The sequence below is a fragment of the Desmodus rotundus genome, chromosome 5, assembly GCF_022682495.2.
Source record: "Desmodus rotundus isolate HL8 chromosome 5, HLdesRot8A.1, whole genome shotgun sequence".
In the NCBI taxonomy this organism is placed as follows: domain Eukaryota; kingdom Metazoa; phylum Chordata; class Mammalia; order Chiroptera; family Phyllostomidae; genus Desmodus; species Desmodus rotundus.
In genome coordinates, this window is record NC_071391.1 from 106292984 (window position 1) to 106317950 (window position 24967).

The window sequence follows — 24967 nt, forward strand, 5'->3', positions numbered from 1 at the left end:
CTGACTGGTGTAACTCAGTGGATTGAGCGTGGGCTGCGGACCAAAGGGTCGCCCATTTGATTCCCAGTCAGGGCACATGGCTGGGTTGCAGGCCAGGTCCCCAGTAGAGGCAACCACACATTGATGCTTCTCTCCCTTTTTCCTTCCTTTCCCCTCTCTCTAAAGAAAAATAAATGAAAATCTTGGGGGAAAAAACAAAACACTGATTGAAGTAGAGAGAGACACACACACACACAGACACCCTCACCAAGTGTATGTGCTTAGAAAAACAAACACAGTTTTTGCTAGTAATCATTTTGTGTTCCTTTTAAAGAATAATCAGGATGAGCAGCCCAAACAAAAAGAAAACTGTACAATTAATGGATGTGCGCGGCCCTTTAAAATCACATGACCTGAGTACTAATAGGTCAGAAAATGTACCCACAGTATAGGTGTAATATTCTCAAATATACCACACTCCTCATTACATCACCTTCCTTACCTTATCCACATGCGAGTGACAACAGGTTTTAATGACAGCAGATGCATTTTGTCACGTTTCCATTTGCTAGCAATTATAAGTACTGTATGCATTATGTGACAATATATTTTATATGCATTATTTTTTCATTATTTTAGGCTTTCTCCTTTGGGTAAATTCCTAGAAACTGTTACTGCAGGCAGCCAATTTATAAACATAAGACAAACGGGGGGGAATAAAAAGACCGATACTCCTCCCTTCCCGCTCGCTCCGCGGTCACAGGTGTTGCTTAGGAAGCGTCAGTACTGCCGACCTTGGTCGGCAAGTGAACCGATGCGATACATCACAGTACAGGGGGCGAACAGGCTCGTGGTCAGTTCCACCACCGTTGCCAAGGCTGAATAAAACTTAAAAAGATACGACTATTATGGAAACTGTTTACCTGTTCCCAAGATAAAGTCAGCCACCTGCTCCACCCACCCTAAAAGATATCAAACTTCCTTACAGGTAAAGATGTAGATTTTGTAAAATTAGCCTTCCAAAATAGAGGCAATCAAGTTCTTCTGTTGTTTTTATACATAAAGTCTGCTGTAGGGAGAAGGACCAGAATTGTCATTTCTGAACCAGCGGGTTCTTTCTCAAGTTGGGGCAAATGAGTAAGAACCAGCAGACACAGTACTGCTATGCACCTCCCAAGCATGGGACAAGACCCTGTGCGCGATTCATTGAATCAGGTAAAGGTATCCAGACAGAGCTGAAAAATGGTACAGGTGACATTTCAACTCAGGTGTGCCTTGCTCCCAAGTCCATTCAATGGAGCACAGCTCCCAACAGGGACTGGCTGACCTGAAAGCAGGTGACAAATGTAGCCTCAAGATTCTCATACAAGACTTCAAAATAAGCTCAAGACTACTGTGGGACAGCCCTGTCCAACGACTTCCTGCAAAGACGAGAATATTCCATATCTGTATTACTAAGCAAACTAGCCAGCAGCCACGTGGCTACTGAGCACTAATGCAACAATGGAATTTTAAATTTTATTTAATTTTTTTTAAATAGCCACATGTGGTAGTGGCTATTGCATTGGAGGGCAGAAGGAACTCCCAACTAAAGTACCTTCTGGTCAGTTCTTTCTTTTTAAAAAATTTTCTGATATTATAGAGAGAGGGAGAGAAAGAGCGGTGGTGAGAGAGACAGAGAAAAAATCAATCAGTTGTTCCACTGATCTGTGCATTCGCTGGGTGATTCTTGTATGTGCCGGGACCTGGCATGGAACCCGCAACCGTGCCAGGCTGGTCATTTCTGATGGTACACCAGCACCATGTGTACATTTAATGACCCCCACTCCTCCTGCTCAGTTTTACACCAGTTATAATCTTCAAGAATAAATTTCTGCTCAAACTGTAGGTTAATATGTGAATTCTCTTTTCTTAATTTATATGCATGAAGGGTGCTGGGTCAATTTACTACATAAATGAAAGAATGTGATGTCATACATACCATGTTGATAAAACAGATGAATAATATAGTGATATGTTGCAAGTGAGGGTTCTCAAATTACCAGGTACATAGAAAAAAGTAAAAAGAAGTCAAACACAGTTATCTAAAATATAGCTTACTGAGGCACAATGAACTAAAAACATATTTATGCTGATATTTAAATGAAGTATGATACACTTCTAGTATTTCTTTGAACAAACACATTTCCCAACTCATCTGATTAAAGTAAAGGCGGGAAGCCCAGACACCTATTACTAAAATGTTGTACCTCATGTACTTGTATTATGACCCTCGGTTAAGAACACTAAAGCACCCCAGTGGGAACTGATCCCCCAAACAACCCTCAATAACGTTACTACTGAAAAATGTACAACACAATAGCACACACTTAGGTTCAAATACCTAATTATGCCAGAAAATATCATGGGATTTAAAACTAGCTAACTGTAAGTGCATAATTCTCCCCAGAATCAAGAGATCCATAAAAAAGTACCTAAAATACTAAAAGAATGTTCTAGTTTGCTATAAAGAATGTGAAGATACTAAAGGCATGCCCATCGCATAATTCTACATGTGCCAAGTGGGAAGGAAATTCCCAATGTATTATGTAAATAGGGAAAAATAATTTACGGTTTCTCTCTTGCTTTTCTGGACCTAAACTTCCGGTCAGCACTGTTTTGGTCTTAGGGAGGGGCACTAGGAGGTGTCTTTACCTATTCCGAGGGATTTCATTTCACGTAAGGTCTGCAAGCCCGGCGACTTTCCAAACGCATAAAATCTTCGCAGACACTTCAGAAGGGTATTAAAAGTCTGTAGATTTGGTTTCACCTTCTGCATAGCCATTTGTTTTAGCAGCTCCTAGTGAAATTAAGAGCCGGAAGTATTTTTTAAGCCTGGGGACACAGTTTGTCCAGTGAACAAATACACTAAAAAAGAACTTGGCTGTCGGGCTGCATCTAAAGCAGGTGAATATATCCCTAATTTAAGAACTATCAGTAGGACCAGTGACTTTGCCTTTTGGAGAAACCCCCCATTCAGCTGCCTGCCTCCCCCTGATCCAGGTGTCTGTCTTCAGCCCTCTCTGGCTAGTGAGTCTGAGACTCAAGCAGACGAGTAGACTAAAATGGACTGAGCATTTTTCCTTTTTCAAGTGAGTTGTATGGTATAAAACATGTCTGTATTTCTCAGTTACTTCAATCCAGCAATGTCAATTTTATTAAACTTTCCAGATGATAATTTTTCAATGAGTGTGCATTCATTTTGTAATGAAAAACCTATTATGAGAAATAACTGAATAAGGCAGCCTGGTCGTCCTGAATTCCAGCTGTCTGCTCTGGGCCAAGCAGCTTTCTCCTCACTCGTCAGACACCGCTGCTGAGATTACAGGCTGCCGGAAGGGCGCACCCAGACAGCCACTGTGTGAGACGCCAGTGCGGCAACTGCCCTGAAGAAGTTCAGTGGATGCTATCTCCATGCCACGTATTTCTAGCAAAAGGTATTGTAGACCAATTAAAAGACAAAGCAGAGGTTCCTTCTTACCAACATATTATTCCATTTTTCCTCAAATTTCTCATTCATCATTGCTGTTGCCTCAATCAGAGAATTGAAGGTGTGTACATCAGCTGTAAAAGAAAAGAACCACTTTAACAAAATTCGGGATTGAAGATCAACCCCCAAAAGACTCAATTTAAGGCAAAGTGATCAGGCACATGTGACTGCAAGCTCATTACGTGTCCACAAAAGCAGAAACCACTCTTGTTTTGCGTCTCTGCTCCTGTTCCAGTCATCAGTACCACAGGAAAAGATGAAAAGGGAGGCAATGACGGAGACAAGATCCAAAGATTCTACGGATCCCAGACAGAAGGAGAGAAGAGAGTTCACCAAATGCTTACCACGGAGCCTGCTGTTTAATAACTCGGTGTACAAGTTTAATGCCTGCCCAGGAGCTCGGTGCTGGAAGGGGTGACAAATAAAAATAAAACATCATCAAACGTGTCCTTTAACAAATACCTGCATGTAGGCTGTCCTAAGGTTTGGGAGCACAGTGGTAGACAACGCAGACACATTCGAGCTCTCATGAAACTCGTGCTCTAGAGCGGCAGCTGTTTGCAAGGGGCAATCTACTTCCAGGTGACATGCGGGTGGTGCCTGCAGATGTTTGCAGTCGTCACGAGTGAGGGGGCAGGGGGAGGATGTACCTACCCCTGGCATGCAAAGGGCAGAGGCCAGGGAGCTACTTAAGACCCTATGATAATACTATGGAAGCCCCCACAACTGTCAACAGTTGAGATTAAGCAACCCTGACTCAGTGGAAATTAAAGACAAAAATATGTAAGCGAAACAAATGTTACCTTCACCATTCCTCGGATCATTGTGCAGTAGGAATGTGCGTTTTTCTCTGGCATTAGAGCAAAGATTCTCTCAGCATTGTTTTTTGCTCTAGACACAGGAGATAAGATGAACCAAAGGAGAAAGGAAAAGCAAACAATTCATTGAGAGTTTACAACCTTCTGGGCACTGTGCCAAGCACTTTATGCATATAATTTCAAACAATTCTTACCACCCGGAAAGGGAGATAAAGTTAGCACCATTTCGAAAATGAGAACTGAGGCTCAAAGAGCTTAAGTTGTCCAAGGCTCTGCAGCTCAATGGCAGAACCAGGACTGAAAGGGACTACAACACACAGTCACGTGCCGCACGACGACGTTCCGGTCAGCAGCAGACCGCACACACGCCAGTGTAGCACGTGCACTACCCCCGTGCTCGTTTTCGCGGGGAGGCTGGAGGGCATCGCCCACTGCGCCGCACGAGCACAGCGCACAGGACAGTAGCGTGTTATGCCCCCCAGGGTCCCGTAACAGAGTGCACTCTGTGACACTCGCACAGGGAAGCATCACTTAACAAGGTGTTTCTCCAAATGTATCCCTGCTGCTAGGTGGCACCCAACTGTACACTCACGGTGTTACACAGAAAGTGGCCTGTACGACACTGTCCACCATTTCCCTGTCCTCCTCCATCAGATACAGTTCCCCGGAGGTAACCGCAAACAAGCAGCTTCCCCCGAATCTTCGGTCCCGTTGTCGCGCGTGCACATGTCATAGTCTACCTTACCTAGCGCATCTACTCTTTCTTAAAGAAATATAAACACAGGCGCCGTGTTATACAGACCACGCTGCACTCCAATTCTCCCTCACACCTTTGTCTTAGAAGTTAAGAGAACCAGGGTTTGAGCCAGGACAGTGTTTCAAAGTCCATACTCTTAACCACTCTGTGAAATTATTAAATCTATTTAAGAAGTTTAATCTCTGATTCTATTCAATTTATCACCTCATAAGACTTTAGATATTAATGATAACTTTCCTTCTCCAGGTGTCCACATAAAATACCTTTCTTTTATGTAGACAGTTCTATTTGGTCAATTTAAATTCTCAAATGTTAGTTAAATGTCATCCACCTTTTGTTCGGAAGTGAACTACATTCTAGTATATATGCATTCTTACGTACACAAAAATCCCGAAATCTTTCAGAATCAGGTCTACGTGGCAAGGCAGAACTATCGATGAACTACCAAAGGAAACACACTCTGTGAAGGTACACGGAGTTAAGTGGCAGGGCCGGGGGAAGGGAATCAAGTGTGAATGTTGTGCTATTGGTTACAAGTAAAGATCTTATGAAAATAAATCCAAAGGCATATGAATACCAACTGGAATACATATTATACACTAAAAACAAATTATATTTTAGAACATTAAAGGATCATTATCTTCTGGGAGGTGGGTGATGGGGATGGGGAATACTACACACACCATAGAAAACTGTAACATGGAATTCTAATTATGAGTAACATACCTCCAAGTAGTTCCAAGGTGCTGTCCAGCCTTCTTCTTAGATTTCTCGGTATTTTCCTCTGAGGCCTCTTCCTGAAATGAACCACCATCAACAGAAATAAAACAAAAGATGACAACACACTTAATTCTCCGGATTAGACTACTCAAAATCAGGACAACAAAGGAAACTTCAGATAAATGAAAGGAATACAGATCCAGCAGAAGGTGAAGAGGAAACCCAGTAAATGTGTATTAAGAACGTTAATTTCCTAGGCGTAAGTCAGCTCATTTACAGATGAATAGTAATGTTTGCCCTTACAGCATCTGTGCCCTGGGTGCAGCCCAGACACAGAAGCTGGAAATCCCAACAACACAGCCTGTTTCCTCAGGGGCCACCCCCGGCTTGATCCACGCCGAAAGTTCAGTATGAGGGTGTGGGCAAGAGAAAACTACGTATCAGGGCACAGAACACAGTCAATGTCTAATGCTAACCCAACACAGCTAAAAAAATTTTTATCAGACTACATTTTATACTTCATTCTAAACAAAGATCTGGGGTGAGGCTGATGTAAAGCAAGACGGGCTCAGTTAGAACTGCCCGGCTCAGTGCGGGCTCTGTAGCTGGGGCTGGAAGGGCAGAGGGCTGGCAGGCCAGCGACTCTAGAAGACACTCTGGAAGCCAAGGTGTGAATGCAATCTGCTGCCTATGCACTTTAAAAAGAATCCACATTTCGTGCAGAAAAATAGAAAAGACAAACTTCCATCACCCAGAAATGCTTAATTTTTGATATTTTTCCTTATGCATATGAAATTTTTAAAGAAAAATGGAATCCATATTGTCTAGCCTATTCTCCCACTTAGCAATTATTTTTCCACGCCAAACAGACCTACACTGGTACTCTCACCACATGACACTAATGCCATAGTTCAGCCACTCACTACTGGACATGTCATTTGTTTCCAACATTTGTGCAATTAGAAGTATTAATACGTCAAGAAAAATGTCATACAGTCATACCTCAGTACTCATCGGCTTCAGAACTCATCAAACCCTGTACTCGTCACATTTTGACGAGAAAAAAATGTTTCAGCACTTGGCACTTGCTTGGGACTTGTTGCACCCCGCAAGAGAAAACACTTCATCGTTTGGTACTCGTCCGTTTTGGCACCCATCATGAGTTCCAGAACGAATTAACGACGAGCACGAGGTACCACTGTATATACATCTTTGTTCACAGGAGCCAAAGGTTTTCTTGGGATCTTTTTCAAGAAGTCAAACACCTGGGCTGAGAGGCTATGCGTGACTCAGTAACAACAGGCCAGCCTCCGGCACGTGTTCTGTATCCCCAGCAGAGTGGGCCCACTCGTGTGTGCATTTGTGAGGGGACTGTGGCCAGGTCTTTCCCTGTCTGCCACACATCATACCATCGCTGTAATTAACAACAACATAGGAGTTTGCAAACATTTCTGGTCAAAACTGTGCCTGCATGTGGTAGAGACAAGGTCAAAATATTTTTAAAGGAAGTGTTCAAACAACTGTTTAAATCTCTCCCTTCCTCTGCACCACTTTTTTAAAAATCAAAATACTGTTCCACACCACATTTCAGAACAAATCTCTACTATACTAACACATAACACGAAAACTCGCCTTATTTGAAGTGTTACTACAGAAAAAAAAATTTAAAAATTATTGCCAAAAGACATTACCAACTCTTCTGATTTTTCACTTTGTTGAAAATGATAATCAGCTGGGGGCTCTTGGTCACCATAGTAACACAATAAATCCAGGAGACTATTAGTTGTTTCCAGAGATACAGTGGTTCCTGTGAGTGTAGAAGAGAAAAAGGGAAACTGTGAAAATCAAAGAACTAAAGCCCATTAGATTAAAATTCTTCACTTTTTTCTATGAGCTCTGGTTTTCTTAGCCACAGATTTAGTATCACCCACCATATTAACAATAAATACACTTCACATCAACTTAAACACCTAGAAGGTTACAGACAGGGACAATCCCTACTAACCATATGGTTTGACTAAAAGATTAAGATGCAAGATGAAGTTTGACCCTGTGCTCACTTATTTAGGTACTCACATCCCCAGAGAAACAATCTCACGGTTTCTAACTACCATCTCCCAACTGACCACTCTCAATTATTGCCACTTAATTCCCCTGGCCAGTCCTATTTTGCATTTTTATAAATGCAAAGAGAACTATTCCACTTGGATCCAGGCCCTCACTGAAATACTTGTCCAGAAATACTAGCATAAATGTCTAATTGTAATAGCCTCTTAAAAATTGTTGTTCAAAACATTACGCTCTCATCTTGACAATTAAGAGGGAGCTAAGAGAACAGAAAGACATATGAAATATAATAACTGCACTTTTCTGCCCTGGCTGGTGTGGCTCAGTGGACTGAGCGCCGGCCTGCAAACCAAAGGGTCACCGGTTGGATTCCCAGTCAGGGCACATGCCTGGGTTGTGGTCCAAGTCCCCAGTGGGGGGTGCATGAGAGGCAACCACACATTGATGTTTCTTCTCTCTTTCTCCCTCCCTTCCCCCTTCTCTAAAAATAAATAAAGTCTTTAAAAAAAAAAAAAAAAGGTCTAATGATTAAAAAAAAGGGAGAGAAGCAGAGGGAAAAGCCTCCCTAAAGATCATCTGCATCAGCAATTCATCTGTACATCCAATGCTGTAACAGGGTATATGCCCAAATTCTAAGATCAAACACAGCTTTCTACAAGTGTTTCTTGTAGTCAAGACTGTACTGAGTGATTCAGTCCAATTTCCATCTCTTCTGTTTGATTTTTATACTGAATCACTAAATAGTACTCCAGACTCCATAAACTTAAAATAATATCCCCCCAAAGGTGCGTCCATCCAGATCAAAGTCAGGGAGTCACAGGATTTTAGAGAGAGAAGCTCTGGGAACTAAGTGACTTCTTTAAGACCACAGAGCTCATCAGTGCCAGAACCAGAACCTGTATTCAAGCCTCTGATTCAAAAGGTTACTGCTCTTTCCTTTTAAGTATTTCTTTCTTGTCTGTTCTATGTCTTCCAAACATACTTAAAGAGTACAGGAATTTTAAATATAGTATGTATACCACTTAAGTTAAAAACAGAAGCTAATGCCCTAGCCAGGTAGTTCAATTGGTTAGAGCATTGTCTTGATACCCCAAAGCTGAGGGTTCAATCCCTGGTCAGGGCCGTACAAGAAGTGACCAATGAATGCACAAGTGGAAAACAAATTGATGCCTCTCTAAAAAAATAAAAACAAACGAGTGAAATAACACCAAAAAACAAACAAGCCAGGAAAGCTCAAGGAGAGCGGCTACATAAATTCTGTACCTGTGATACAGCACAAATGAACAGTAAACTAACACAGCTGCAACTTTATCTACAATTTTAAAGTGGAGCTAAAGCAGAACTTGAAATATTATTTATTACACTACTAAAAATATAAACACAGCCATCAAGCAGCGTAAGTACACTAATACTTGTAACTTTTAATCACATCTATTGGGATCACGTAACCACGGCCCACACCATTCCCGGGGGGAGCTTTCGGTGAACTTGGTCACCTGCTTGCAGGAGCTGATCAAACATGTCCACTGACGCTTTGACTTTTTTGAGCTTGATTCGTTCCTTCAGGGCGGCTTCGCTTACGCCTTCGATCTGAGGTTCAAAGCACTCGGGCATTAAACACTGGGGAACAAGATGGCTGAGGTTACTACAAAGAGGAAACGGTGGGAAGATAATGGAGTAGGACAAAATTTTTATCACCAACAAACGAAAATAAAATGTCACCATTCTAATTCACGTTTCACATACCAAACACTATTACCACTTTAACATGCATGTCCTTCAGAGGAAATACAGCTTCTAAAAATATATTTAAAAAAAAAAAGTCTCTCTAGTCCCTGAAACATGATTATCTCCTAGCTTGGGGAGAAAAATTTAAACCTACCCAAACATAAATAGCTTATTCATATCTGGAGAATCCTACTTCCAACTAAATTTCCCTACTAGAAGCTGAACTTATTACTTTCCCCTCCTAAAGCCACCTTTCTCCTTTCCTCCCAATCCTGGTTACAAGTCAGAGTGCACCCAGTTCCCAAAGGCAGAAGCCTTTCACCCTTGATGCTTTCTTTTACTGTCAGCATTTATTACGAAGATAGGCCGGTTTTACCTCATTCAGTAACTTATTCAAATACTTATGAATGCCTACTATTTTACACCAGCTACTGGGGATATAGAGATGACAGTCATTCTCTACCCTCAAGGTGCTCACAATGTAATGGAGAAAGCAAATAAGGAAATAATTGTGATACACTGTGAATGGTAAATGACATAAGAGATCTCAGCCATGTGGGAATGCTGCCCGCCATAGAGGCCGAGGACCACGGAAGGCTTCAGGCAAAAGGGAGCTAAGCACGGAAGAGTAACTGTTAGTCAAAAACATAAAGGGGAAAGGGTGTGCCAACAAATGATGCTTCCCTAGCTGCCACTGCCTTAGTTTAGGATTTCAGTTGCCTCGGCTTCCTCATTTGTCTCTAGGAGGGTCTGCTTGAAAAGCAGGAGGGCTGTGACTGGGGATGTGTGTTTTGAGAAGTGCTTTCAGTCATAATGAGTGTGAGCTTATATTTCTATTAACAAATTCAGGAGGGAGAGGCACACGTGTTTTGCTCGCCACTATGATGACAACACTACACAGACAGGCACTGCACACACATTCACTCTTCACGACTACGAACAAAGAGGTGGGTGGAAACACAATTTGGAGTTCAGCATAGAGGGAGGTGGGCCAGATGTACAAGAATGCCAAACGGAGGACTAGGGCTGAAGCACAGAGCGTAGACGGTGAAAAAGAAAACGACTGAGCAAGGAAACCTAAGAAAGGCATCAGTACTAAGGAGGAGATGGAAGAGCTACTGAAGGAAACTGAAAGGAGCAGTATACAGGTAAAGATCTAAAAGTCAGGTGTCACAGAAGCCAAATGGGGAAAATAAGATGAGGAGCAAAAGTATACAGGAGTTTAAAAGAAAGGTTAGTATTATGAGCACATATAACTATACATCAAATGACTTTTTACCCAAATATTGAGGACATTTAAATGGCTACTCAAATATTAGGCAGGAAACCTTGATCTAATTTACATTTATATACTATTATCTGAAAATTGCAATTACCTCTCCTTACCGGTATATGAGGTTCAGCTATGTCCTTCTGAAAATATTTGGGATGTAAATTAATAATAAACTTTGCTGCATTCTCCCCAGACTTCTTTGCCAATAAAAATGAACGCTGTATTAAGAAAAAAAAATCAGATATAAATTGGTATTTACACGTAATTTAGATTTAACAGATCAAAGTCACATCCTTGGAAAGATTTACTGGTCTGCCCCTTAAAAAGGAATGCAACAACCCTGGCCAGTGTGGCTCAGTTGTCGGGAGCATCATCCCATAAACCGAAAGGTTGTGGGTTCAGTCCCAGGTCAGGAAGCGCAGAGGCAACAGATCAATGTTTCTCTCTTGCGTGGATGCTTTTCTCCCTCTCTCCCTCTCCCTTCCCCTCTCTCTAAAAATCAAAGAGCATGTCCTTGGGTGAGGAAGTGGGAAAAAATGCAATGCAAAAACACAGACTCCCAATGAGAAGTTAAATTATACAACATATGTCCACCTCTGCTGAGTGTGACGTAATAGCAGGTCATGTCTCGTATACACACTGAGGTACATAAAAACAACACATCACACCGAGTAGATTGCACCAGCGTGAAAGGGCCTAACTGTTAAAAACCAAAACCAACCCGCCCGCCCCCGCAATTAATCTCTGAAACTTTTTGATGAAACTAGTAAACGATTCAAAAGTTTACCAATTTAGGTTTTTACAACTAAGTTAAATTACACATGCAGTCTTGTACCCAAACCAACAAGATAAAACATAACAGTACAAAAATCACATGAAAGTACTCACTGATTCCACAGAAGATGTTGGTATGAGGTAAGGATCGTCTTGAAATGCATAAGGGGCAGCTGTGGTATCCTGCAGAGAAGACAGAGAAGTCTCTTTAGCTAGATTTTTATTAAGAGGATCTTGTGAGTTTCAGGGATGTCCAAAAAGTCTATAATACGTATGTAATACTCAATGCAGAAATGTGTGTGTAATTTGTGTGTATGGGTATAGGCCATATATCTGTATCTATATGTGTAGAGAGACACTAATACCTAATGTTCTCTTAGCTCTGTAAGACTTGATCGTAATCACGCATGATTTAAAGCAAACAATTGTTCAACCCCCCACGAATGCTTCGTAAGATCTGAGTCTGCTGTTAATAGGGACTATTGTTGGTTTAAACTCTATGAAAAGATCCTCTGAATCAACTAGTCCGGGCACCAGTGTCCTTCAAAGCACGGTCACTAAACTGTGCTTTCTCAGGAGGTGGGAACAAGCAGCAGCTCCTCTGTGTCCTCCTGCCCAAGGTTCTATACTTCCTTCCCTCCGGCACCACCAGAGGCTCACTCAGAACTGCCCCCAAATTACCTCCACTATTCCTCTCCTCTCCCCCAGAGCACCCTTTCCCGGGCCTCACAGAACCTTTGTTCCAGAGAAAACTATTTGCCCTACAGCCTGAAACTCTTCTGACTGTCCCGATGCCTTGTCTTGCAGACACGGACTCTCTGAGGGCTGGGGTGGGAGGAGCTGGAGAACTTCCCTGCAGCTCTCGATGGAAGACTGCTCATACAAGGGTCTGGAGGCAATACTTCTGGGGGAGGTCCTAGCTTCTTGCTCTCACTTTCAAAACCCATATTCCTTTGTACTCCTCATAATGAGGCACAATCATCGGGTTATGCTGCTCCACTGCAGTGAGGCAGGCCTGCTACAGCAAACCAGAGGCAGCGGTTCTAGGCCAGCTGCCCTGGACCATTCATTCCCTGATCACTGGTGCCTGGCTCTGGCCCTGATCCTCTCCAGAAACTTATTATAATATACGCTCAATGTCTTTTTAACTTTCCAGACTTACTCTTCCTATTTATCCCGCAATTTTCCTCCCCCAGTGACTTCCAAGTCCTTACTCATTGTTTTGAGAAAGAACCCCACTCTGGCTCTGTAGCTAAGATGCCTCAAACCAGATTTATGCCAAACTGCACTTCCCCGACATAGTTCCCCTCACAGAAGGGTACTGACCACTGCAGTGCAACCTAAGATCTCCTCCCAGTACTTCCATTCAAGTAACCTGCCATTGGCCCAGCCGTCTCTAGCTCCTTCATATCCCCTACCTGCTCCCAGTCGCCTCTCCCACTGCCGCTGCCTTAGTTCAGTGCCTTCCTTACTCATCCATTCAGTATTTACTGAACACCTCACATGTGCCAGGCATTACTCTACCAGAGATGATAAAAATCTCACTCCTTCACAGAGCTTACAATCTAGTGGAAGGAAAAATCTCCAGAAAGTAAACAAAATGTATACAATATATTCAAAGTAGATACTGCTATGCAGAAAAATGATATATATATACAGGGATAAGGAAGTATGGGTGGTCAGGGGAGGCCTCACTGAAAAGGTAATACTTAATTAAAGACTTCAAGAAATTAGAAAGCAAGTTATGTGACCATCTCAGGAAAAAATATTCCAGGCAGAAGGAACAGCTAGTATTAAGGCCGAGGCAGAAGCATGCCTGCTGAGAAACTGAGAATTAGCCAGGCGGCTACTATGGTTAGGGCAGAGCCAGCAAGGACGACGGGAAGACCTGCTGTCAGACAGAACGTGCTCATCAGGAGCCCTCTATGGACTTAGGTCTTATCTCAATTACGAGTTCTCTGTAGAGTGCTGCGACCCACCATTTCAGCAGGCTCAGTATGGCGTTTTAACCGAGGACAGTGTGTAAGGGGGCTGAGGAAGTGAAGGGGAGGAACCGAGACTGTATGAATTAATCCAGGGTATTAATGGTGGCTTAGATGACCAAGGTGATCACGGTGGTGGCAAGTGTCCAGGACCTGGGTGTTGTGTAGAACAGAATTATGAGGCCTGAGACTGTTGTTTTCAGAAAGGTCTACTTGCAAGGCCGGTCCTCAGCTGACAGCTGGGACCTTGGATTTCGGAAGGGCTCCCATCATTCCCAGGACTGGGAAGAATGGGTCACTGTGCCTGAAGTGCTTGCAATGTAATTTATGCCGAACTTCCGTCCTCCTCCTGGGAGTATGGAATGTGGAATATGCCAGGCAGAGGTGCCTAACGGACCAGCCTCCAAAACACTCTTGGCACTGGGTCTATAACTAGCTTTCCTGGCAGACATTCCACACGTCACCACAAGTCTCCTGGAGCACAATGGAACTCGGCAAACCTTGGGCTGACTCTGCAGGGAAAAGACTCCTGCAAGCTTGTACGTGGTGTCCTCTGGTCTGTATCCCAGGGGCCTTTCCCTTTGCCGATGCCGCATCCTTTCACTGTGATGACACATTGCTGTAGCACTGTGTTCCAGTTGCTCTCAGTCCTCCTAGCACTTCACCGAAGTAGAAGTGCCCTGGGGACTCCACTCACATACACTTTGAAGGAGGAGAGAAAGGATTTACTAATAGGCAGGCTGAGAGAGGAATCCAAGATGTCTCCCAGGAAGCTGGCTGGAGAGAACAGTCTCTGTAAGGGTGGAGCTGCATTAACAAGATGGCAAAGGAACGTGTGGGTGGTTTGGAGGGAAAGGGGTTTGGCTTTGGACATGATAATCTGAAGATGTTTATCATACATTCAAGTGGAAAGGTTTCCCATCTCTACACTGCTGTCTTTTCTAAAATTTGTCTGATGGCTCACCACACCTTAAAGCTCCTCAATGGGCCTGGATAAAAATCTGAAGTCACTAGAACAGCATTCATGATTCTGCCTCATCGTTCCTCCACACAAATCCTTGATTCCCTCCATACAGACTCCTCATTCTATGCCTTTGCGCCTCTGTTCATGCTGCTGCCCCCGCTGGAAATGCTTTCCCACTGCTGTCCCCTTGCAGGAATCCATCCAGTGACCGGCTCTTCTGGAAGTCCTTCCCCATCCTGATTATGTACACCCTGCTCGGTGCTCCTTCGGCTTCCTTCTCTGGAACCATGCAAGCACCCGTGCCCTAATTCTACAACCACGAGCACGGGGGCCTAGTAAGCATCCTAAGGGTAGAATATGTGGTTATTGAATAAATAAGTGACTGTCCCTTGGAGTTTAAGGACCCAAAGCCAGATAGTTGTAAATATAGTTCTACAACGTCTTCTGGGCCACTCTCATTGAAAAACTAAGAGTACTCTCAGAGGCCCATTTCTCTAGCTCACATTTCAGGTGCTTATTTATGGATAAGTGAATGCTTGAAAATGTCAATGTTTTGCTACTGCAGAAATGCAGTCTTTAAAACCCTCCCTCAGAAACTGCTAGGGTGTGTCAGTGCATATTTGGCTCAATATCCCATTAGATTTAACATCAACAATAGAAGAACAATTCTGGAAATCCGTGCCAACAATCTTAAGGAGGGTCAGTATCCACAGATATTGTGGAAAAAGAAAGGACTTCATTATTTGACATTTCTCCACAGCTGAAATTAACAATATAGTTTCTAGCTAATGGAAAATACAATCAGAAAGTTCCACTTGTGAGGCCTTTGCTAAGGTCTCACTCTCTCTAGCAGACCTGTAGTCTGACAGAGCCCATTCCTGACGGATGGACCACTAAGACGGCTGCAGTAAGAATAAAACTGCTAGCACTTACTGAGCATTTTCTTGTGCTAGGTACTGTCTTAAACCCTTTGACAGGTACTAACTCATTTCTTACCAAAACTTTGAGATGTGGTGCTATAATTAATCCTCCTTTTATAGATAAGGGAATAGAAGCACACAGAGATAAAGTAACTAAGATAAAGACCACAAGCTCATTGCTCTGGCTTCAGGACCCATGTCCTTAACCACTTTATTACTTCCGGCCCGGCAGGTCCACTGCTGCTCAGCCGGTCCACACTGTACCTGCGCCACAGTCCCAAACCACCCCCAGGTGCATATGTTCCAACAAGCTCTTCAGAGGAGCAGGTTTAATGACCAACTGGTGTAACATAAAAACACTAAAGTTGGAGACAAAAGATATGGAACTAAGTGAAGGCTATAACATCCTAACTAGCCCTGAGTTAGAAAATTTGAAAGCTTCAGATTCCCCATTTGTCACATGAAGAGACTGGATTAGATAATTTCTAAGAAACGTTCTAGATTCACAACAGTTTAATCGTGAATGATAAAGAGGTATAAACATCAAATGTGTTATTAGCTGAATTAGAACTAAAATTCCTACTTACCCTGTTTACTGTGGATGCGAGTGCCTGCAGAACGGCCACTTTGTCCCTGAGAACGAGAACCACAGGTTAACCCTCCCCAGGCCTTTTCACACTCACAGACGAACCAGTGATTCCACTCTCAGGATGAACTGGCCAATAACAAGTTCAGGTCCCAACTAAAGCCAGTTCTGATTTCTCAAGGTCACTAAAATAATATCAAGAGAAACTGTCTAGTTCTTCTGCCTAAAGGTGGTAAGTACCTGTTCCTACTATGCTTCGCCTACCCCCCTACCTACCCGAAAACCATCACCCAGGGTGAGGATTTCTACACTCACCTGATACAACTGCGTCTGTCCTGACTCTTATTTCCTCCTATCCATTTTCCTACCCATTTTTACCGTGCTTTACAATCAGACATTCAGATTACACTAGTTCTTTTTTAAAGGTTTATTTTCAAAAACAATCTCAACGAACACATTGTCCTTAAACGATAAATTAGAACATTACAGGTTATGCTACAATGGTATCATCTCGTAACTCTATCCTACTCCACTATGAGTTTGGTGTTTGCACTTCCAGAGCTTTTCAAGGTACTTTTACATATACCTACCACCATAAAAAACAAATACTGTCATCCTGTATACGTGCCTTCTAAGTTTCACTGTATTACCCATGTTACTACATGCCAATCTAATTAATTCCTTTAAATGTTACATTGCATAATAACCGTTTTTATTATCCACTCAGTCATCAATGGGCACTTAGGCTGGCTCAACTTGTTACTATTCCCAATACCCAAGTGTTCCTCTAGGATGTCTAACCAGTACAGTATGTACATTTTTAACTGCGATTCTGTCAAATTTCTCTCCAAAGTATTGTTCCAATTGACTGGCCTATCAACACATTTATTTGAGCACCTCTCCTTGCCAATCTGCTACGTTTCAATATCCATTTCTTTTATGAGCCCAGTTACCTATGCATTGATCATAACTGGGCTCCCTGCTCACCCTAAAATAACTACATAATTCAGATTAACCTGTTAAGAACACTTTCTCCTGTCATGTTTACATATGAGAACTCACAATGACTCTACAATTTGTTAAGGTCTACTATGGCACCTGAGTGATCCGGGAAATCACAGCCTCACGTCATGCTTCATATCTAAAATAAGGCGACAGTAACATGCAGTTCTTCTTCTTCTTCTTCTTTTTTTAAGATTTTATTTATTTTGAGAAAGAGGGGAAGGAAAGGAGAAAGAGAGGGAGAGAAACATCAATGTGTGGTGCCCCCTACTGGGGACCTGGCCTGCAACCCAGGCATGTGCACTCACTGGGAATTGAACTGGTGACCTTCTGGTCGCAGGCTGGTGCTCAATCCACTGAACCACACCTGACATGGCTCTTTTTCTTTTTTAAAAAATAATTTTTTTTAACAATTTCTTATATGGTTGGGAGACCAAAGTATTATCTTTATAGTCTTTAATGAGATAAAATAAAATAAATGATGTGAACTACAAAATTTAGCCTTTTTAAATCATTGGATAAATAAATCCTTGAACAAATTGCCCTATTTATTCAATATTTGTTGACTACCTAAGAACTAAAACTTATTCCCCAAAATTCTTATAGTAATGATATTACTGAATACGTTTAAAGGCCCCCTCAAAAAGCCAGCTCTTCTGAGTATGATCTGAAGACTAAAATAAATTTAAAGAAAAAGCTTTCTTAAATTACGAAACTATTCATCGTTACTGCCAAAGATGGCTGGGATAAACTGAATGTGCAAAAAGGAAACAAGAATACTAGCAATAATCACACTACTCAGAGGCAAGTGATTTAATCTGTGCCACAGCAAAAGGTGGATAATGAAATGATAGTACTTGCTTCAAAGGATTAAATAAGTATTTGATTAGTGCCTGCCATTGTCAGAGCTCAATAGGTGATAGCTACAAAAGTTCTAGGATATGACATTTTTAATATAAATTATATGTATTCATTTAGCTTAGTGGAATTGATTTGTTAGATGAACTGTTCTAGACTTAGCTTTTAATTACTACATAGTATTTTATTATATCCAGGTTCATTTCTGTGTCCCTGCGCTGAGAATCAGAACCAATATAAGAGTAGCAGCAAACATATTCATGAGTGAGTCATTTTTGTGAATAGCATTCAAGTACAAAGCATTTTATCAGCCTCTATTCCTGAGCAAAGTACTACAGGGAACACAAAAAGGGGAGCTTTCTGAAGATGTGCTCAGATGGCTATGATCTAGTCCAACCCCGAGCATATTTTATCCTTTGTACCTTCTATTACATGTATATGTAATTTATGATTAGAGGCAACACAGTATATGGTATAAATCAAGGGTGGCTGTATTGCAATAACCAAGGTGAGTTTTACTGATAAAGTAAAAATTTACCTGTACCTTAAAATGAATAAGATTATTTTATTAGTACCAGAATCACTAGGAATTTTGTTTAAAATGAATATTCTTCCAAGTAACCTCATGAACCTTAATCTACGAGAACACAGAACACAGAGAACATGCATGGATCATGAGGTGGTAGGAGGAGGCCGAGCAGGCAGGCCTGTGAAAATCGCTTTGTTAGGATAGGGGAAGTAAGATGGTTGGTACAAAACACTGGTCAGCAAACTAAGGCCAAATTTTTTTTTTTTTTACAGTTCATGAGCAAGAATGGTTTTTACATTTTTTATAGTTATTCAAGTTGCAGTGTCAATTAAAATTTTTTTGGAAGACAGCCTCACTCATTTGACTCATTTGTTAATATACTGTCTCTGACTATTTTTATGGTACACTGGTAGAACTGAGTTGTTGCAACAGAGTCCCTGTAGCCCATGAAGCCTAAAATATTTACTCTCTGTCTCTTTGCAAAAAAAGAAAAAGAAAAAAGTGACTGATAGAGGTTTTCTGATAGAGAGCCTCTGAATTCCAGGGTCATGAATTTACGCTCTTAGACTTGGAAGAAGCTATAAGTACTACACGTTAGCCCTGGCTGGTATGGCTCAATGAATTGAATGCTGGCCTAGGAATCAAAAGTTCAACAGTTCAATTCCCAGTCAGGGCACATGCCTGGGTTATGGGTCAGGTCCGTAGCTGGGGGCACATGAGAGGCAACCACATACTGATATTTCTCTCCCTCTTTTTCTCCCTAAAAGTAAATAAAATTTTTTTTAAAAAAGAAATTATACTCATGATTAATCACTATTACGTAAATATTAACCCAAACTCAGTACAGCAAGTCTTTCAACTCTTAGGTAAATCTAATTCCCCATTCTCTCACTACTTTCTACCTTCCTCTTTTATGTTCTTTTAAACTCTCAAGTTTTTCCTCCCTCAACTGTTTCCTTCACAAGAATGCTCTCCACTGCTCTCCATGTCACTGAATCCTTATCTAACAATGTTTTCCTCATAATAAGCACTCAGCCACTTGATAAATAAACAATGACCAAATACTCACCAAGTTTTCCGTTTTGGAATGACTACTTCTTCAATTCCTTAATGTGGAAAATAAAACAAGGTGAATCAATTTCCTAATACTACTACTACAAAGAACTACAATGTATTAATACAAAAACTGAATTATTCCAACCTATTTCTATATACCTGTTACATCAGCTTCTTCATCCTTTGTGAGGGCTGCACTTCCAGAATAAAATCTGCAAAAAAACAAAAGCCCTGAAGTAAATACTCGATGAGGTTCCCACCTCATCTTCACCAATGTGCACTTTGAGTTCAAATTTTCCCATTACTATGGATTAAAATGAAGAGCTAATTCATGCCAATGCACACCGAGAAGACATGGCCTCAACACCAAGTTCAAAACCATCTCAAAATAGATATAAGATATGGACACAATGTGTTCAAATTTTTTTGAACCAAACAATCTCATTAAATAAAATCAGGAAAAAAAGGAAAATTTTATTAACATGTGAACAACTGAACAGCTGATTTGAAATATAAGGGACTTTTAACATTGGGAATCTAAAACACTAAAAGTTAAAAGAAACAACTTAATGAACTAATTTTATATGAATACCCTAATAATAAATAATAAAAGTCTACCTACTTAAAGCAGTTGTGGCAAATTAACATCACCACAGCCTCTCCATCCACTTCCTTCAACAATCAGGAAAGTACCAAATAGTATGTCCTAATTTAAACTTGGAACTGCTATTTTTTTTATCCAAAACACAGAATCACTGACCCATGACTGAGTTTTAAGATTTTCTGACCACACTAAAAAACAGTCACAATACCACACAGATAATGTGCACTATTACCTTGTGTATTGTCTTCGTAAATGACATTACTATCATTCAGAAAACTATCAAGACATTTTTTTAAAAACAATACCTCTGCCAGAGATCAACTCTTTCAAATCGTGCCGTTTTTATTGACATTAGGACACACAGATCACAGTTGTCTTTGACAATGATTAAATTCTGAGATGTCCTAAGTTAAATTACAGCGGGCCAGGGACTGAAAGACACGAAAAGGGGTGGCGTTCATCAACTACCTTTAATTCGGAAAAGTCTTTAATAAGAGTTCTCCCCCTCCCTCCTGATTGGGTGAAAATGAAAGCAAATAATTTTTTTACAAAATTGGAACTGCTAACAGCCGCACTAATTTCAATGCTGGCTCCCCGAGAGGATCCTAGTCTGGTCGATAGTTCCAATTCCTGGGTAGGCCAGCCAACCAATAAATATCTTCCTAATGAATGCGTTTCGAACTTTTTGCAAGGACGCGGGCTCTGCGCCTTGGGGTCTCGGAGCACGCGGCTACGACAGTGTGCATGCGCATTACACTAGAATGTGCTCGTTCTACAGCTCTCGGGGAAAAAGAGGATATACATGACTAGGTTGACACCTGGGTCTTCCTCGTGGGTTCCCTAACCTTCCCTCACCTGCAACCACTGGCCTGTCCAGGTGGAGCTGCCCGCCGACTCGTCAGCGGTAAGGAAAGCCTGCAGCAGACCTTCAGCCAACGAACCGAGGTCGCAGCCGCCATTTTTGGTTCTTCGCATTGTATGTTGGGAAAGCACGCCTTCCGCCTGCTGGCTCACCAGTGCCGGGATCGGGGGGGGGGGGGGGGGAAGGTGGGCGGGAATAGCTCGGCTATTGGTTGAGACGGAGCAAGGCGAAAGTAATCATAAAATAGGTTACAAGCTCATGGTTTCACTCCACCATGGAAGTTAAGCGCTCAGTACTCCTCTATTGCCTCGAAGAAATTTTCTAAAACGATCATTTTAATGCCACATATCTTCAATTATTTTCACAATAACAAGACTAGTGAGAGTCGTGAAATTATCTTCCTCCCCCCCAGAGAAGAAATGATCTCGTCCACGTAAATCTCTTCCCAGCGAGCGTTTCTCGCGCGCAAGCGCAGTTTAAATCACGTGGAGGTTTAGAGCTTGTGGCTCTGTAAAGGATTTAGTGGTAGTGTTTGGAACTTCTCTTTGGGTGTTAGAACTCGAAATCGACCTGGAGGATGTTGGGCTCAAAAAACATGCCTTGGCGGCGGCTGCAAGGCATTTCCTTCGGCATGTATTCGGCTGAAGAGCTCAAGTAAGTAGTTGGTGGGAAGCGTGCGGGGCTTGTCTCCTTCGTTCGGCGCCCTTATAAACTACTATTCCCGAAAGGTCTTGTACCCAGTTTATGCTCTGAGTCCATGGTTGTCGGGCGCATGGCCTGCTGGGACCGGTAGTTCTAGGGACGTCGAGCTGGCGTGCACTTACCTAGAACCCGGTGGGGCTGCGAAGAAGTTGGCACTGGCCCCAAAAGTTGGGGAGGAGATATTCAGATTGCAGTGTTATAATCCGCCAGTCTTCTGGTTAATTAACCAGCGTTTGTGAAGTTATCGTAGTGTCTCTGAAATGGTTAGTTAAGCATATAATTAGTCTCTTGTCTATAAAATAATGGTCTTTCATGACTCAGGTCAGGCTACAGCTTCTCATTGCTAGGAACTCATAAATTCTCCGCCCAGTTACTAACTCGAGGGGATTCTAGTCTCATTTTGATCACTTTAGCATTTGACAGTCTTGACCACCCTTGAAACTTTCTTCTCTTCCAGGATCTGATTGTTTTCAGGTTCTTCTGTTTCTGTGACAAGTTCTTCTTCCTTACTTGATCAGTTTATCAACCCACTAATATTTATTGATCTTTCAATTTTTGCCAGGCAGTATGCCTAGGCGTTGATGACACATTGGTGAACAAGGTCATTGCATTCATGATTTGTATTCTAGTATGTTTCAAGCTCCTTAGCTGATTCCTCTTTTCTTTAAATCTTGGTGTCCTTGAGCTTTTGTTCTGAACGCACTGCCTTTCTTGTCTTAAGTGTCATCCTTTTGGTTTCGTGACAGTTTCACCACTTTCATGATTGATGTTCTCAAATTTAAGTCTCCGGCCAAAATTTCTTTTTCTGATTTTCATACTCATTTATTCAGCTGTTTTCTGGATATCTCTACTTAAATGTATAACACAGATCTTAAACTCATATGCCAAAATCCCCTCCAAAAGGGTACCCAGTGTAGTGCAAAATGGTCGCTAGCATTTTGTGACTGGAAAATAATTCTAGACCTGTCTTTCCTGACAGCTAATTTATTTGTTGGGTTCTTACTGTGTGTCAGCTACGTAACTATTTGTTCTCTATTCCCCCTTTCATCACTACTGCTGCTGCCTTTGATCACACCCTTATCTCTTGTTTGAAATCTTTTCTTTCTGTGTACACCTGTCCAATTCATCCTTCATATGGCTGTCAAAATTATTCTTCCAAAGTGTAAATGTGATCGTGCTACTTGAAATATGATCATGTCACCCTTAAATCCCTCCAGAGGCTCTACATTTTGCTCGGGTAAAATATTCTTTCTTAGCTTAGCCTACAGGTTTTCTCATGATCAGGCCCATGCAGATTTTAGCTGTAGCATTATCCGTCCCCTAGCCCTCAGCATACTAAAAAACCACTTGCACATCCCAAAGTCTGCCATCAGTTTTCAATATCTGGACCTCTTGACAGACTATCTTCTCAGCATGCAGTGTCCTGTACTTCCCTCTGTCTCTTTCCTCCACCCTCAGCAGACACATAAGAGTATCCCTGCTACTCTTAAGGTTCGGCTCAACCTCATTTTCTGGGGTCTTTCCATACTAGTACAGTTGTTTATCATGATGCTTGAATCACTTTTTGTGCTTTTCATATTTCTTTCTCCCTCTACTATCCTTGAGCTTACTGTGTGTCTCATTGCTTTCTTTTACCCTCAACTCTGGTTGAGTGAATGGATAAATAACCTCCTGAGCTCCAACTCTGGTAACATTGGGAACAGTATGCTAGCCCAGAAATTGTCATTATATCATCACCGGCCATGGGAGCAATTTCATTTAAAAGCAGAAGTGTTTTAGGTTGCTTGAATTAGAAAAAAATTGTTTAGCTTTCAAACAAGAAACTGCATGAGCAAATTTATACTCATTATGAACATTGTAGACCTATGTGTGCCTAGGGTTGAGAAATTTCAAAAATGATGACAACTTTGGCTGTGCTAGCTTTCCATCTCGCTTGGCGTAAAAGCCAAGACCTTAAAATGGCCTGGAAGGCCATTCTGGACTCTGCTACTTCTCTGAACTCACCTCTATTCCAACGATCCTGGCTTCCTTGCTGTTCCCAGAGCACCGTAGACTCACATCCACCCCAGGACCTTTCCACTCCCTGCTGCTTTCTGTTATGAAGCCCTCTGCCCAGGTGACTGCATGACTTACTCCCTTATCTCCTTCAGGCCTTTACTCAAGTATAGTACATCCTTTTTAGTATGAGCTTCCCTGACTACTGGCCCACCCTATCATCCTTCCCTTTCCTGCTTTACTTTTTCCCACTTTCTGCCATTTAACAGATTATCTACTTATTTTGGCTTTTGTCTGCCTGTGTTTCTCCAATAGAATGTAAGGCCCCTGACTACAGAGACCCTTGTCTGTTTTTCCAGCAAAAGTGTGTCTGGCACTTAGTGAGCATTCGGTGGATATACTTGTCAGGCGCACGCATGAGTAGATGAGGGAGCCATCTATTCAGCACTTGGCACTTTCAGTTCTTATTGCAGCCATTTGTGGTGGTGTCTGCAGTTACAGGAGAGGAGATTCAGGTCCAGAGAATAAAGTGGCTCTAGGAAGCAGCTAAGGTCAAACCCGAGTCTTAGTCTCGAGCTCTGTTCTCTTCAGTGCAGTCCTTGCTGGTTACCCCTCCTCCCCATCCCATTCCTGCCATGGTTGGGGGGACTTTATTTTCTCCTTTTCCCCACAAGAGAGAGCCTTTCTTCTAAGCACTGTATTTTATATGTGTTATCTTCCAATCACCATAATTAAGCTGCTGCATTGGCGAATTTTTAGGTGAGAAATAAAGCTAAGCAGTTTGTCCAAGGTTATCCAGTTCAAGGTTGCAAGTGGGCTTCAGGTTTGTGGTAAGAGACCACACACACAACATGGAGTTTTCATGTCATTAGCTTACTTGCAGCAAAGTGACCATGTAGACAAGAGCCATGTCAACAGGTCTCCATGTAGCCTCCCTTGTTCCTCTCTGAGTGACACTGGTCATGCAAAGTAGGGTCTTCTGGATCTGTTCATAGTTCTTGAGGCACCACCATCATTTTACACTCAGTTCATAAGTCACCGTTGAACTTAACAGTGTCTTCAGGCTTCATGAAAGGGAATGTCTTGTGTCAGTAGGGGCCTCTTCTCCTGCCCATTAGGCCTCACTCTGAGGATGATTAAAGCAGGAGAGTGTGGTTAGTGCCCACTCCTTCTTAGTATGAGCTTCCCTGACTACTGACTGGCCCTGTCTTCAGTAGGGGCCAGTCAGTAGTCAGGCCCAGGTTTATTAGTGTCCTCATGTG

General features: G+C 42.1%; 2 protein-coding genes across 3 annotated transcripts in view; one reads left to right on the forward strand and one right to left on the reverse strand.

The window, feature by feature from the left end:
- PTCD3 (pentatricopeptide repeat domain 3) overlaps positions 1-21143 on the reverse strand; it is a 28486-nt gene extending 7343 nt beyond the window's left edge. The window contains exons 1-14 of one of the 2 annotated variants that reach the window (XM_024558481.3): positions 21002-21143; positions 19702-19754; positions 19556-19592; positions 16099-16144; positions 11760-11828; positions 10985-11089; positions 9367-9490; positions 7495-7610; positions 5810-5880; positions 4312-4399; positions 3853-3913; positions 3500-3582; positions 2674-2818; positions 1961-2011 (exon numbers count right to left, since the gene is read on the reverse strand). In XM_024558481.3, the coding sequence (XP_024414249.2) occupies positions 1961-2011; positions 2674-2818; positions 3500-3582; positions 3853-3913; positions 4312-4399; positions 5810-5880; positions 7495-7610; positions 9367-9490; positions 10985-11089; positions 11760-11828; positions 16099-16144; positions 19556-19592; positions 19702-19754; positions 21002-21105 (1153 nt within the window). In that variant the 5' untranslated portion in view covers positions 21106-21143. The remainder of the gene's footprint in view (positions 1-1960; positions 2012-2673; positions 2819-3499; positions 3583-3852; positions 3914-4311; positions 4400-5809; positions 5881-7494; positions 7611-9366; positions 9491-10984; positions 11090-11759; positions 11829-16098; positions 16145-19555; positions 19593-19701; positions 19755-21001) is intronic. The other variant, XM_045193816.2, reaches the window with a different exon arrangement.
- A 345-nt stretch (positions 21144-21488) lies between these two features.
- Positions 21489-24967, forward strand: part of POLR1A (RNA polymerase I subunit A) — an 83764-nt gene continuing 80285 nt past the window's right edge. Inside the window, exon 1 of the mRNA XM_024558484.4 lies at positions 21489-21662. Coding sequence (XP_024414252.2) covers positions 21586-21662 — 77 coding nt within the window. The 5' untranslated portion in view covers positions 21489-21585. The remainder of the gene's footprint in view (positions 21663-24967) is intronic.